General features: G+C 33.0%; 1 protein-coding gene across 12 annotated transcripts in view; it reads left to right on the forward strand.

Annotated features, from left to right (window-relative positions):
- LOC136034471 (3',5'-cyclic-AMP phosphodiesterase-like) overlaps nucleotides 1-14,142 on the forward strand; it is a 387,364-nt gene that overhangs the window by 267,767 nt on the left and 105,455 nt on the right. For 11 of the 12 annotated variants that reach the window (XM_065715671.1, XM_065715672.1, XM_065715670.1 and 8 more), the window contains 2 exons: nucleotides 7,220-7,321; nucleotides 11,613-11,680. In XM_065715671.1, the coding sequence (XP_065571743.1) occupies nucleotides 7,220-7,321; nucleotides 11,613-11,680 (170 nt within the window). Of the gene's footprint in view, nucleotides 1-7,219; nucleotides 7,322-8,640; nucleotides 8,700-11,612; nucleotides 11,681-14,142 lie in introns of those variants that run through there. The other variant, XM_065715680.1, reaches the window with a different exon arrangement.

A 14,142-nucleotide genomic window follows, 5' to 3' on the forward strand; every position in this document is an offset into this window, starting at 1 on the left:
GCGTACCACGACCCTTTGTTTTTTTCGAGTGGCTCGATAAATTAAGTCAAAACTACAAAACTCCTTCCACAGCTTCAAATCCACCGAGCGGGTTCCATGTAGGCTTCAAAAACTCATCATGTGTTCTTCAAACCCCCCCCCCCCCCAACCCTTCGCCTCTTCCTCTATCCGTCTAGGGGACTGTATTCAGTGACTTTGTGGACAAACGTGCTTTCAGGCCGTCTCAAGGCGTGGCTGAATCATCGAAGCCGTCTTTGTTACACTTTTTCCACATACCCGCGTTTCTCGCTGAGTCGTTAAATCGGATGCACATTTAATACAAACATTTGGCCTAATTTTTTGGGTCATTTGTGTTATTTCTACAAAAGCAAATTTTAAATTACTTATTTGGTAGGCTACCTCGTAACAGATTCCCTATTCTTTGGCAAAATTATTCTATTGTGAGGTTTTTCTTTTCATTTAGCTAGTTTTTTTTTTTGGAGGGGGCGAGAATTGGTCAAAATTTAAAAAGGAAAATGTTAAGAAATAATTGGTCAAATGTCGAAAATTCAAGAAAGTCAAAAACTGTTCAAAAGTCAAAAAGAGAAATGTCAAAAAAACTACATTTTGCCCATGATAATGCACAGAAAATGACAAAAATAACAAATGGCAAAATGATGATAAAATGACAAATTTGTTCTCACTGACAAGAAATCAAACTGACAAAATATAAGTTTTATCAAGTTTAGTCTTAACCATCAAATGTTAAGAGCCTGAGAAAATTTGCCTTATTTTGGAAAAAAGGGGAAATACCCCCTAAAATCCAGAAAATGTTAATGAAAATCACACCATCAGATTGAGCGTATCAGAGAATCCCGATGTAGACGCTTCATATTCCTATCTGCAAAAATTTTAAATTTTGTATTTTTTGCCAGAAGAAAGATCACGGACGCGGGTTTACTTGTTTTTGTTGTTTTTTTCCCTAGAAGTGATCATATCGACCCAGCGGCCCTAGAATATCGAGAGACGGTTCATTCTAACGGAAATTAAAAGTTCGAGTGCCCTTTTTAAGGTACCAAATAAAATGGAGGGTAACCAGGTCCGCTTCCACGCACTTTTTTCTCAAAATCATTCGATCAAAATTTGATATAATTTAATATTTAATAATAACTCAATAAATATTTGAGATAGTTATAGAATTTGTCCATTATTTACGTATAGTATTTGTTATTGGTAAGTATCCATACATTTTTCGGGTGGGGAGGAATTTTCTGCTGGTGGCATTTTCCACGGAGAGAAAGTTTCTAGGGAGTGAATTTTTCGGGGGAAACTTTACGTAGGGGGAGTTTGCCAGAATTCCTTTATGAAATTCGTTTTATATCTTGCTTTCTCTTTGCCGACTCAATTTCACGCGTGGAGACGCTAAGGGTAACTGTCGGGGGTAAATTTTCACCAGGATTGAATTGCTAGAGAATAAACTCATGGGGAAGAGGGAATTTCTCCGCGGAGATGTAGCCAGATTTCCTGGCAACATTTAAAAAACAATCAGAAATTAAATAAAAAAAACAAGGTTTTACAACTGAAGGTAAGGAATAACATTAAACTTAAAACGAACAGAAATCATTACTTATATGAGGGGGGTGGAAGTTCATCACAATTATCACTATAATCATCATCCGCAAAGAGTCTGTAATCGAAAAAGATCAATCCCACAAACTATAGTAAATGTGCCATAAAATATGACTATTTTGGCTCGTTAGCGCAAGAAAAAGACGCTGCAGAATTCAGCGTAAAGGAAAAAATAGAACGCCAAGATCCAATGTGAATTTATGTAGAGCAAATGGGGTAAATTTAAAGGTCGCTGTAAAGAATTTTCGTGACTTAAGTCGGTCAAATTAGACGTTTCCACTCCCTACTACCAAGTCAAAACGAAATAATTTTAGTTTTCTGCTTAGGGAATATCCGTATGGGTTGTTCAACCAAAATCAAATCATTAATGCAACCGAATTGCAAAGCAACCCGATTGCAACTGTAGCGATCATTAAGTATAGAAAGAGGATTGAATGGAAATTCAAGCGACATCTCTTTAGCTAGGGATCTAATCATCTCTCTGAGTCCCAGAGGAGTGGATTGGTGTGCTGGATTTAAGATCCTTTGTCCGAGAGGGCGAGGGTTTGAATCCTAGTGTACCGAATTATTTGATTTGGACGGGGGTCAGTGGTGCGACCCTGCAAGCTCAGCCAGAGTCGACCCAACTCTAAGTGGGAAGGTAAACAAGAAGAGTGTGCGAAAACACAGGATGGTTGGACCGCAACTCCACATTACACTTCCTTGCTGAAGGGCCGAGAAACGGAGATTAGCACCGCCGGTAGGGAATGTAAAATCTAATACCACATTCCTTACCCTTTTAATTATCTCTCCGAAATATTTATCCACTTTTATCTCCGACATTTCTAACACATTAAATCACATTTTAATTCCAAAATAGTTGACAAATGATTTAGCAACTAATTCAGACTGGATATACTGTTGCCAGTAGAGTAAAGAGATTATGGATATTTCTGCATCTCAGAAATATTCATGTATGAATATTTCTTAAGTTCTTAATTAATTAATTAAGTTCGTATTGATATTTCTAATATTTTGCATCTCAGAATAATTCAGACTGAATATACTGTTGCCAGTAGAGTAAAGGAATCTGGCATGGATATTTCTGAATCTCAACAAGAACCAAGAACAAAAGAACAAGAACAAAAGAACAAAGACAAGAACAATGAGTGTACCTAATTATAACATAAGTTATTGTTATTTGAGACATAATACTTGTTCTTGAGACACTCCGTATTACCGAGCAGAGATCAATCTAATTTTACCATAAGGTACTGTACGTTACCATAAGGGTAATTGATTTTTAGCAATTTTAGATATCCAACAAACGTATAAACATTATCAACGAGTCGTATTTCAAAGGAAGAAATGTTGTGTTTGATTTGGAGCCATGCATACGTCGCTAAGCTCAAGAGATTGTTTGTCGAACTTGTATGAGGAAAAGTATAGCGCTCAAGAGCCAAATAAACCTATCTGTTTTAAGTGTTGTTGCAATTACCTGTTGCTGCTATCTCAAACTTGTCGGGTTTTTTTTCAATAAAAATCCCAAAAATGTCTTTTTCGATGAAAAATCCCTAAGAAATTGTTTTTTTTTCTGTTTCTTTGTTTCTGGGGGGGGATTGTAGACAAAGAATGCACTACCGTTTTTTTTTATTTGTTTGAAATTCCAAACCAGTATAAACAGCAAAAACTTTGGAGTCATTTTTTACACGTAAATTCTCTTTTCCTCTGCGATTTTTCTTTTAAAATATAATAAAAGTGACATGATAGCCATGACGTCTTTCTCTACTTATTTTAAGGTAAACGCCATAATCTCAAGCAAAATGAACGAACTTGCGTAACTTCATTTTCTAGAAAATCATTAGTTTGTTTTAGACGAACGAATGTCAGTAACGGAATTCCGATGTATGATAAACTGCGGGAGAACCAGTATGGAGCCAATATAAGAGAAAAAAGAATGGCTGTTTTGGCCTGATCCCCAAAAGTATAGAAATTTAATGAATTAGAAATCGGAAAAATTAGTAAAATATTTGAAGAGAGGTGAAAATAGGTAAAACTGAAGTTTGTATCAATAGCTAAAAAACACTGAATGAATTTGGAGCCCGATGTGATTTTGACTTCCTTTTCATAAGTCTGATTGATCGAAACAGCTTTTAGGCTTTTGACTTAAATTGATTCAGAAAATGACTTTTTCATTTGTCTTCATTTTCGTTGATGTTTTTAGAAAAGTTAAAAAAAACTGTTGAAAGTATATTTATCAATTCATAGAACATAGACGAAAGACAATTGTTATTCCCAGCGTGAGATTTTAAAAAGAAAATGTACAATATTTCTTAGTCATTTCTGAGAGAATTGATTTCTCTATCCAAACCTAATCTCAGTTAAAACCTTGACTTCTCTGAGTAAAAAAAAAGACTATTAAGCAATATAAAAAGAAGATATACCCAATTCGTTAGAACAATCATTTACATTCAACTTTACTGAATATGCATATTAAAAAGATACCCTTAATATGTCTCGATTTAGGAGCTATACTTTGGAAAAAAAAAATAATTTTTTATTGTTGTGTCTTTACAGCCTGCCTCGCTGTTAAATGAGAATGGGTTATTTGGAAAGCATAAATGCTAAAAAATGACAACCCCGAAAACCATTGTGGTGGGAGTGTGGGGCAAAGACGATTGGCTAGCTGCAAAACAAATAGCTGAAGGGTGCTTTATAAAAGCAATAGTAAATAATACTAAAGTAGTAACTAATAATAAGTAGCAATTATAATTATATAATTATACAATAATCCTCATTTTGTATCACAATTATATATGTATATATAATTATATGATAAAGTAAATACAATTATATAAATATAAATAGTAAATAGTGGTAATTAAAGTACCAATAATAAGTAGTAATTACTAATAAAACCAGAAGAAAACTTTTACTTTACCATTTAGTGCTAAACGATTGTTTTGGAAGCTTTTTTCTTCTTTTTTTTTGTGTTCTAAAATGTGTTTAAACACGTTCTTTTTCCTGTAAACAAGATCTGAAGTCTTGTCACTGGATTTATCTTTCTTATTTTATTTTTTAATTGTCTTTGTTTTTGTATTATAGATTTAGTCGATCTTCACTCGGCACCTGAGTTGTCTGAACGTTTAGATAAAATAAATGAGTAAGAGATAAAAATTAGAAGAAAAAAAACTGAAAGAAAAGAAAACCTGACGAAACAGAAGAACAAAACAGAACAAAAACAATAGAACTAAACAAGATACTTGAGAGAAACTTACTACTAAACTATCTCACTATTTTTTTTTACAAACGAAACAAGAGATATTTAGTCAACCAGTCTGATGGATCATTTTATTGGTTAATTTTTACCTGTAGTTATATAAATGGTTATTTTTTTGCTTGATATATGTGTATATATATATATATATATATATATATATATATATATACATTCTATATATATATATATATATATATATATATATATATATATATATATATATATATATATATATATATATATATATATATATATATATATACTCGACATGTCTGTGGAATCCCGCTTCGTCTGATTTCAGTTGTGGATTTTGTGTTTTTGTATGTATTTTCTTTCCTTCCGTCACTTCTTCTTTTTTTTCTTTCTTTTTTTCTTTTTTTCTATTTTGTAAGTATATTTTTTTGAATTTTATATGTTTAATTAATTGATAGTTTCACGTAAAGATGAATTCTATAATTGTTTAGTTCATTCAGGTTTTTTGCAATGTGTTAATATTTGTGATTTGGTAAAATTTATAATATTTAGTTTACCTATTGTTGCTAAAGAGAGGGATATATTAACAAGATAAGCTTGTTTTGGTTTTACTTGGTTGTTTTACATTTGCTGTTTTTTTTCATAGGCATGTATTTTGGGGGTGATACCTGACGCGGGGATGCCATGGATATTCTGTGGTAGCCACAACACTGTGCTGGGTAGAGAATTTAGAGTGGCGAAACCCTATATAGGCCAGTGTATTCTCCTGATGAGCCCTTATGTTGGGTGTTGCCTCTGAATTATTTGTCTATATTATTTTTTCTATTGTTCGGTAAATGACGACTTATACTTATTGACGACATGACTGCCTGTCCATGGATTATTCTTTATGGTTGATTGTGTGTGGCTATGCTGTTTGACCTATGTGATTGTATGGATGAGTAGGGTTAAGGCCTCATTCAAGTGCTGGTCTATATTAATCACTAATTTAGGAAAACAGTCTTCCTTTTCTCCTTCTGTCTCTTTTTTTTTTTTTTTTTTTTTTTTTTTTTTTTTTTTTTTTTTTTTTTTTTGTGTTTGTGCTGTAGCATTGGTGATTTCTCTTTTCATGATATCATAATGTGAGCCACTTCCACTAGTTTTTGAATCACTGGGAAACAGATAGTTTACCTGTAAAAAATTTTGTGAAGCAAAAACTTGTTGTCCTTGTCACACGTCACAATGTGATAAGTGCATAAAAATGTCATAATCGTTTAAACTGTCGTAAAAAATCAATCAGGCACTTTCTGTTGGATCAATAGTTGATTCAGGAAAAACAGGTAAATACTACAATGGGAAAACGGGTGATTGTTTGGCTGTCATTTCTGTCATACCACGGTTGTATCAATGCAATCTAGTAAAGAGCATAATTAAGAAATATTGTGTTTGACTAGAAAATATGTTATGATTGCTGTCACGAAAATAAACCATGCAAATGAAAATTCACTTTTTCGAGGGAAGTGTAGTATGATTAACTGTAAGTATGGTATGATTAAAATACCTAGAGAGTCTCTTTTTCAACGGAAATACCCCCCCTCTCCCCCCAAAAATGTATTTTTAAAAATCTACAGGGGGCGAATGTTTCAAAAAAAGATATCTCTTCTTCTCTTTGGTTTATACAACTTTTGCTGAATCCCAATTTAATCATGGATCGCTTTTGGAAAATACGAATAAATTGTGTCTATAGGAGAAAAACGAATCTGGGAGTCAGACAATTGAGAACAAGTCAAAGCCTAATGCCGAAGAACTGAATAAAAAAAATTAATGAGAACTATTCACAATGCATAAGAATAGTAAGATATTTTTGGCAGAAATATTTACAATTTAGTGTTAAACATACATGATGCAGTAAATAACATTAGCGTCAGCAAAAGTATATTCAATTTTCGCACTTTTTTAGTAAATCGAGGCTGGTAAGGTTTGATCTTCACCTAAAATTACCAACTTAAGGCTGAAAATCAATTTGATTGTCGGGAGAAGGAAATATCATCCCTGATCCATGTTCAGTAGGGCCCTTGATCAATTTTCAACTTAAACCAATCCAAGTATTGAGTTAAGCGATAGAGAGACTTGTTTGATTATCCCCCTCCCTCCTGAAAAATTGAAATAGAGTAAACTAAGCATTAATTGCTTTTTTTATCATTCCTTTCAGGTAAATCATCCATCCTGTAAGGGTTAAGCCCAAGGCCGTATCCAGTTATAAAATAAAGACAAAATTCCATCTCTACAAATTTCAGAGGATTTCTTGGGGGCAACCAAAAATTAATTTGGAATAGGGCCTATGTTTTAAGTTGAAATGAGTTTTTAGCAACTTATAGACTAATATAAAAATTTTTCCAGATATGGAGAAGATCTGATTGTAACTCCATTCGCACAGATTTTAGCAACTTTAAGAAACATACGCAACAACTATATAAGTCTGACAAATGTCACACCTGCAAGGTACGTATATAATTTGTATCAAATATATCTCGAGATCAGTGACTGGGAAATTTCGTAGCATTACTCCCATTGCAAAAGAATGTGCTTAAAACGACTTTTACACTAAGCGCAATATTTTCTAAGCTAAGTTTTGAAGTTACGTTTCGTTAAATGTAACTTTAGCAACTAAATAAGTCCTTTATCACTAAATTTACTTACAAATGTATAGACCAATCATAGTCATTATATGAAATCATCACAATCATCATAAACAAACTATTCAAAAATTATATAACTGCAGTAGATTCAATCTCTGACAAAGCATGACCAGCTTTTCAGAATAAGTTCATCAGTTTTACTTTCAAAATTTATTAATTACACATCCTAAAATTTCATTTTGTTGCTGCTATGGTGTACTTTTGGATTTACGTTGTATATCCTAGATTTACGCAACGTAAAATTCTAATTAAAAAAAAGTAGGACTCATATCTATTTAGCAGTGCCTTTGTTATGGACAAAATCTGCTGCTAAGATTAAATTTTCGCGGTATAGAAATTCTAATTTACACTAGTGTGAAAGGCTTAATGGCATAGTAGACTACAATGCCCGAATCACATTATAGTCGTACATGTGTGCAAAGTAACGCGCAACTACAGTATCAACAACCATACCCCGTGTGCAATTTGATGAGTTGACATATGTTCAACTTTAATGCGGGGTATTTGTAACTGACTAATCCGTGAAGTTTTAAAATATTTTTCTTTAATTATGAAAAATAGAACCTTACAGTTGCTGTCACAAAGACAAAACATTAGTAGAAAATAGTTAGGACAATTCAGTTTTGATAATGGCTTTTGAACCCAATTTTTTGCCATTTTAGTTTGTTTGCTTTTGCAATCCAAGGGTAGGCCTGGATTTGCCAATAGGTCCACTAGGCCAGGGCCTAGGGGTGCTCGATGCCAGGGACGCAATAAATTATCACTATGTGATTTTTTCCTTAACAAAACTGGACTGATGTGATTTATCGTCAAAGTGCCAAGTGCACTGTGCCGCAGTGCAACCAATTAACAGAAAAGTGATTTTAAAACAACGTCGGAATTCCGTTACAACTTATAAATTGTCAGATGTTCCCCAGGAATGACAGCTGAGAGTTCGGTACCACCTCTTTCTATCATTGCTTTTGGCTAATCAGTTGCATTCTATTCATTGCTTCAACTGTCCCTGAATTTTTAGGGATTTCCCGAAAACGTCGCAAAAGCGGAGTGGCAAACACTTGGGCCTAGAAGCGACAAAGCTTTAAATCCTCCCCTGTGCAAGCGTGACTGTAAAATCCGCTAAGGATCCTATTAGTAATAATGGATTTCTTTGTCAAGACATGTGAACTTAGTGTGACTCGGGCGTAAGTAAAAAACGTATAACCTCCAGATTAGATTTTGTGCCAAAACCTGTATGAGATTGATAGCTCTCTTTCACCGCCATGCGGTATAGTCAGTACCGCCATGCGGTATAGTTATTATTATTCCAGTTTTTGCCTCATTTTCATCAACGGTTGTGCAGATTTTAAATAAATTCGGATTTTTTTTTTTTTACCATGCACTTCGGGTGCTTTTGCTTGTAATTCTACGATGGCTTACAGTTATTAATGATCACTTGGGATTTGGATTTGGGTTGACTGTTTGGTTGTACTGTTTTGTCCTAGGTAATTGGATTAGTGAATAAGGTCAAGACCTTGTTCAAGTGCTTGTTTATCTCAATTGCTCAAGTAAAAAAAAAACAGTTCTTTTCTTCTTCCTTCGTTTTTCTTTTTTCCTTTTTTTTTAACCAAATAATTACCTCTAACACATTGTGTATATATATATATATATATATATATATATATATATATATATATATATATATATATATATATATATATATATATATATATATATATATATATATATATATATATATGGATTCTTCATTGTTCCTAATTTAAGCCGCTAATTTGACCCCTTACGCGAAATCCCTAACAGTTCTAGGCAATTTTTCTTGTATTCATAACCGTATTTAATCTGAGATATTCTGCTAATCTATGGCATCCCCGCGAAAAGCTACCAATCCTTATTCGTTTTATAAACTAGCGGAAACTAATCTTTTCCTGATAAGTCCTCTTGGGGAATGGACTTCCCCTGTGGATTTCAAACCTTCCTTGATATCTTTTTGCATCTATTCAGGAAATTTGTAAGACCTCTTCGTTTTACTCCTTTTTCAATATCTCTTTGCGCTCCAGTCCGATGTTAGGGACAAACTCGAGATTTTCTTATCGATTCTTAAAGGAAGTGCTTCTTTTTTTTTATTTCAGTACTTCCGTGTTTATCGGAAGCTGTACCTCCTTTATAAAAGATTTATTTTTATTTGTCTGTCGTTCTACTACAAAAAAATTCAGCTAAGAAATGGTGCCTTATTAAGTAGGAGGGGTGCCTTATGAAGCAAGAACTATCATACGAGCCTTTGACTAGCCATTTGTTCAAGCAAAATATGTACCCTTCTATGTTCCATGAATATATCAGCTAAAGATCTAAAAAAGTGTATGAAGTTCTTTTTTTCTATACGCATTTATATATATAGTATGTAAGTGTCTGAAGGTGTTCTTTTATTGCAAAAAAAAAAGAAAAAACAACAACAACAATAGGAAAACAAGCGAATTATATGAAATGTAAATTTAATAAGAAAACGAGGATCACTTTATAGACAGTTACATAGAAGGTGTTTTTGACACTTTTATACCGAAATTAAATATATTAATTTATTCATAATTGATTATCTAATTGATTGATATAATTGATGACCAAATTTATGTAATTGATTATAATTGATATATATATATATATATATATATATATACATATATAAAAATGAAGAGCAAAGACACACGTGGTTAGAAGATAAACGAAGACGAGAATTAGTGCGTGTCGAAAATGAAAATAAAGATCAAAGACAGGCGCGGTTACAAGAACAGCGGCGTCGTAATCTTCGTCACCAACAACGTGTCGCACAAAACCAAGTACATACGTACAAAGATGTCATAAACTCAGTAAACGTTGCATATAAGTCTTTGGACCCTTCAACGGACCAGGTGGTACCGGTTAAAAATTTGTTTATAAGACCTTGTGCCACACTCTGTTTGAAAAAAAAATCAGAAAGTAAAATATATGGCTTAAACGGGAATAGCAGGAACTTTATTGCCATTATGACTTAAAACACACAAAACCTTTGGCTTGAAAGTTCCACTTTCCTCAGATTTTGTTTCGATTATAAGACCTGATTCAAGCAAAGCTTTAGAATTAGCTCAAGTTTTCCTACTTGACGAAGTCAAGTAGGAAACGAAGTAGGAATGAAGTTGCGGTCAATTGCAGATCCAAACTTGCCATTTGGTGGGAAAATATAGGTGGCTGGAGGTGATTCCCAACAGTGTTTGCCTGCTCAATCCCGAAACAACTGCAGTGAAACACTTGATTTATCAATAAAAAAAGTCAACTTTGAAAGTATTTCAAACGTATCATTTGAGAAAAATATGCGGGTTGATCCTGAACAGGAAGCATTTGCAAAAAGACCCGTTTTCAAAAAAAAAGTATTTAAAACTCTGTGGTAATCGCAGACATTATTGACATGTACTATTTATTAGGTGCCTTGTGCGCCATTATTATTAGAGGCTTTTTTTCTTTCTTTTTTACTTTCCTCCACTCATTTGGTGTTTTTCTCATTCCCTGCATTTGGAAAAGCTTTGCTTGGGGAGTGCTCAGACTATCGGCCGTCAGAGTTGCCAGTTGCTTTACTCGGGAGAAACTCAAACTTTCGGCCCTCAAAGACGTTAATCTAGGTTAACCAGTTAAAATTCAGGGCCCCTTTGCCCTAGACCCCACAGAAATTTCCTTGATTGTTTCAACTTGATCCCCATCTACGAGACAAAATAGGCTACACCTACTGAAACTACGTATCAAATTTATAGCAATTTTAAAGGAACCTAACATATATTGAAAGACATAAAGCTCGCTTAAAAAAAAAAATAAATAAAAAAATAGATTCAAGTCTATGGTTTTGTGACACCCCATTCATCTAACAGATTGACAGACATAGTGAGTCTATAGTATTTAAAAGATAGCCTTTCAATTTATTGTTTTTATTAAGATGAGAACGTGTGTGACTGATTAAGTGCAAATTGGAGATATCTCCATAAGTAATGCAGTGCTTGTGAAAAACATTTCTTTTGTGGTTTTAAATAAAAAAGGAATACCAGTAATTGAAACATTCAAGGCAACTTTTTTCGTAGGAACAAAAGATCTTCAAGTACCACCGGTCCACAGTCTTTTATGCCAAAGAACAATCTTCAATATGGAGGTAAGAACTACTTTCATATTTTTTAGAATCTATTTTCTATTTTGTAAAAGCTTTTTTTTATTCTACGATTCTATACCTCCAATTTCAATTTAAATTATTTTTTTTTATAACCATCAAATTTGATTTATTTTTCATTTTTCTAGCTTTTTTTTGGATCGAGGAAAAACTGGATATTGATCTTGATTTGTTCCACTGCATATTGAAGCAAAGTTAGATATGTTGCACAGCTTAAAGATTGATACTATAAATTTTTTGGTATGTACTCACGAACATAAGTTTAAAATCACACAAAATACGTCATTAACTGCAGAACATATTAACTTTAATTGATTACAAGATATTTAAGAAGTAACATTTATGCTCGGGCTGCTCTATGTATTTTGTAATTTCCGTCTTCTATTGCCATCCTTTTTTATTTCTCTAAATTTGTTTTGATTTACCCATACAAGAAAACAAAATTTTAAATATTAGATTAGGTCTTGAAATGGGTTTATGGCAAAAACTACAAAAGTGACTCAACTCTAGTTGAAAATGTAAGAGGTTCCCTTTGAAGTAGCAACGTGTCAAACATTTTTTCTTTTTTTTTAGGCACGTTAAAAACGGATTTTTGAGCTATTAATCCTAGAAGATTCCAAGAATATAACCTATTATGTCATAAAAAGGGCATTACATTTCGATTAGGTGGTTAATAATACGCACTTTGAATATTCAGGAAGATCTTTTATCCAAATCAACAATACAAGATTTGAAAGATTCGGGGTGAATCAATCTGGTTAGAGTCATTTTAATGGGATAAGTCGTGTTTAAACTCTTGATATATCGACCGTTATGTCACTTGTGAACATGAATTTAATGAATAAAGGCACAAACACAACATAGCTAGATTTAGCACCCTCCTAGTTCTGAAAACTTCATACTTTTTGATATTGACAATAAGTTCTGATATATGACGACCGTAGTTATCTTTTTCATGGAGATTGAATGGCCTGACCCAGATGCTTCATATTATCTGATATACTCGTAGCCGTTTACCTTGTTTCACTTCAAGGCTGCAGGTGCTGGTTTTACCCTCTTTGTAAGGAATCAAATTAGGATAAAAGTACCCTGGAAAATCATTCTATTTATAAGTACAGTGCCAAATGAAACTGTTCCTCGGGCACTCAGTTCCCTGCGTATTCCCCTTAAGATTACTAGTATTAATTAGTGTTTCGTTGGATCCACTGCTCTGTTATGTTTATAAACATACCCTTTTTAAGGTTTTCCAGGCTTTTATTGAAAACTAGGGAATGCGTATATCTCGCTTCTTATAGGAGCCAATAGACAAGGAGAAAGACCAGGAATTTGTCCTTTTGTCTCTTGCAAGACTAAAAATGTGAATAATTTGTAGCATTATGTAAACTTCTGCGATAAAATTTATTAGAAAAATACCTTTTTCAAATTTTTGTTTTGGCTTTGAATCTGGAAAATCATGTTTGTTTTTTTCTCAAACCTTTGCTTTGCCTTACAAATTTATGTAGTCATTCTACCCTTGGAAAAATAACAAAGTATTTTTAAGGTTTACCAGTCTTTGATTGGTAACTAGGGAATGCGCCAGTCCGCTTCTTATATGAAAGATTGGGTAGGAGACAGATTAGCAATGTTTCCTTCTGCCTCGTACAAGATCAAAAACATGAATCGTTTGCAACATTTTGCAAACTTCAATACGTAAAATTTTTCTGGAAATTTTTTTTCACACCTTTTCTGTGCCTTTGAACCTGGAAAAATATGTTTTTTTCAAAAATTTACTTTGCCTTTGAAATTTTTGTTGTCATTCTATCCTTTGAAAAAAAAAACTTAAGGCATTTTAAAGGCTTGCAAATCTTTGATTGGTAACTAGGGAATGTGTCAGTCCCGCTTCTTTCAAAAATCTTTTCAAAAATAAAAAAAAAATGTGAAATTATCGGAAGACTTTTGTGTCATTTTGTGTCATTTTTGATAAAAACAAAAAATACAAGAAGCGATTTTGAAAGTCAAATATGTCAGCTAAGCCAAATATGGATGGATGTTACATGGATGGATGGGAATATTCGTAAGAAAAATGGTGGAACCAATGGACAAGAGACAGACTAACATTTTTTTGTTCTGCCTCTTTCAAGATCAAAATATAAATCGTTTGCTATATTTTGTAAACTTGAGCAATTGAATTTTCCTGGAAAAATAAGTTTCCTTTTTTTGCAAACTTTCGCTTTGACTTCGAATTTTGTGTAGTATATGTATCCTCCTCTTAACGGGCGGTCTTGTATATTACTTGGTTAACTCAGAAGATTTAAGTAAAAAATATTAAGATAAAATAAAAACAGTATTTTATTTAATTCGGAAAAAAAGAAAAGACTTCAATTTGCGACCTGTACTAGTAAAAAATAACCTTGGTTATTAATTAAGCATTATACTTGGCGAAGCTCGATTTAGCTAAAGCAGTTTTT

The sequence above is a fragment of the Artemia franciscana genome, chromosome 13, assembly GCF_032884065.1.
Source record: "Artemia franciscana chromosome 13, ASM3288406v1, whole genome shotgun sequence".
In the NCBI taxonomy this organism is placed as follows: Eukaryota; Metazoa; Arthropoda; class Branchiopoda; order Anostraca; family Artemiidae; genus Artemia; species Artemia franciscana.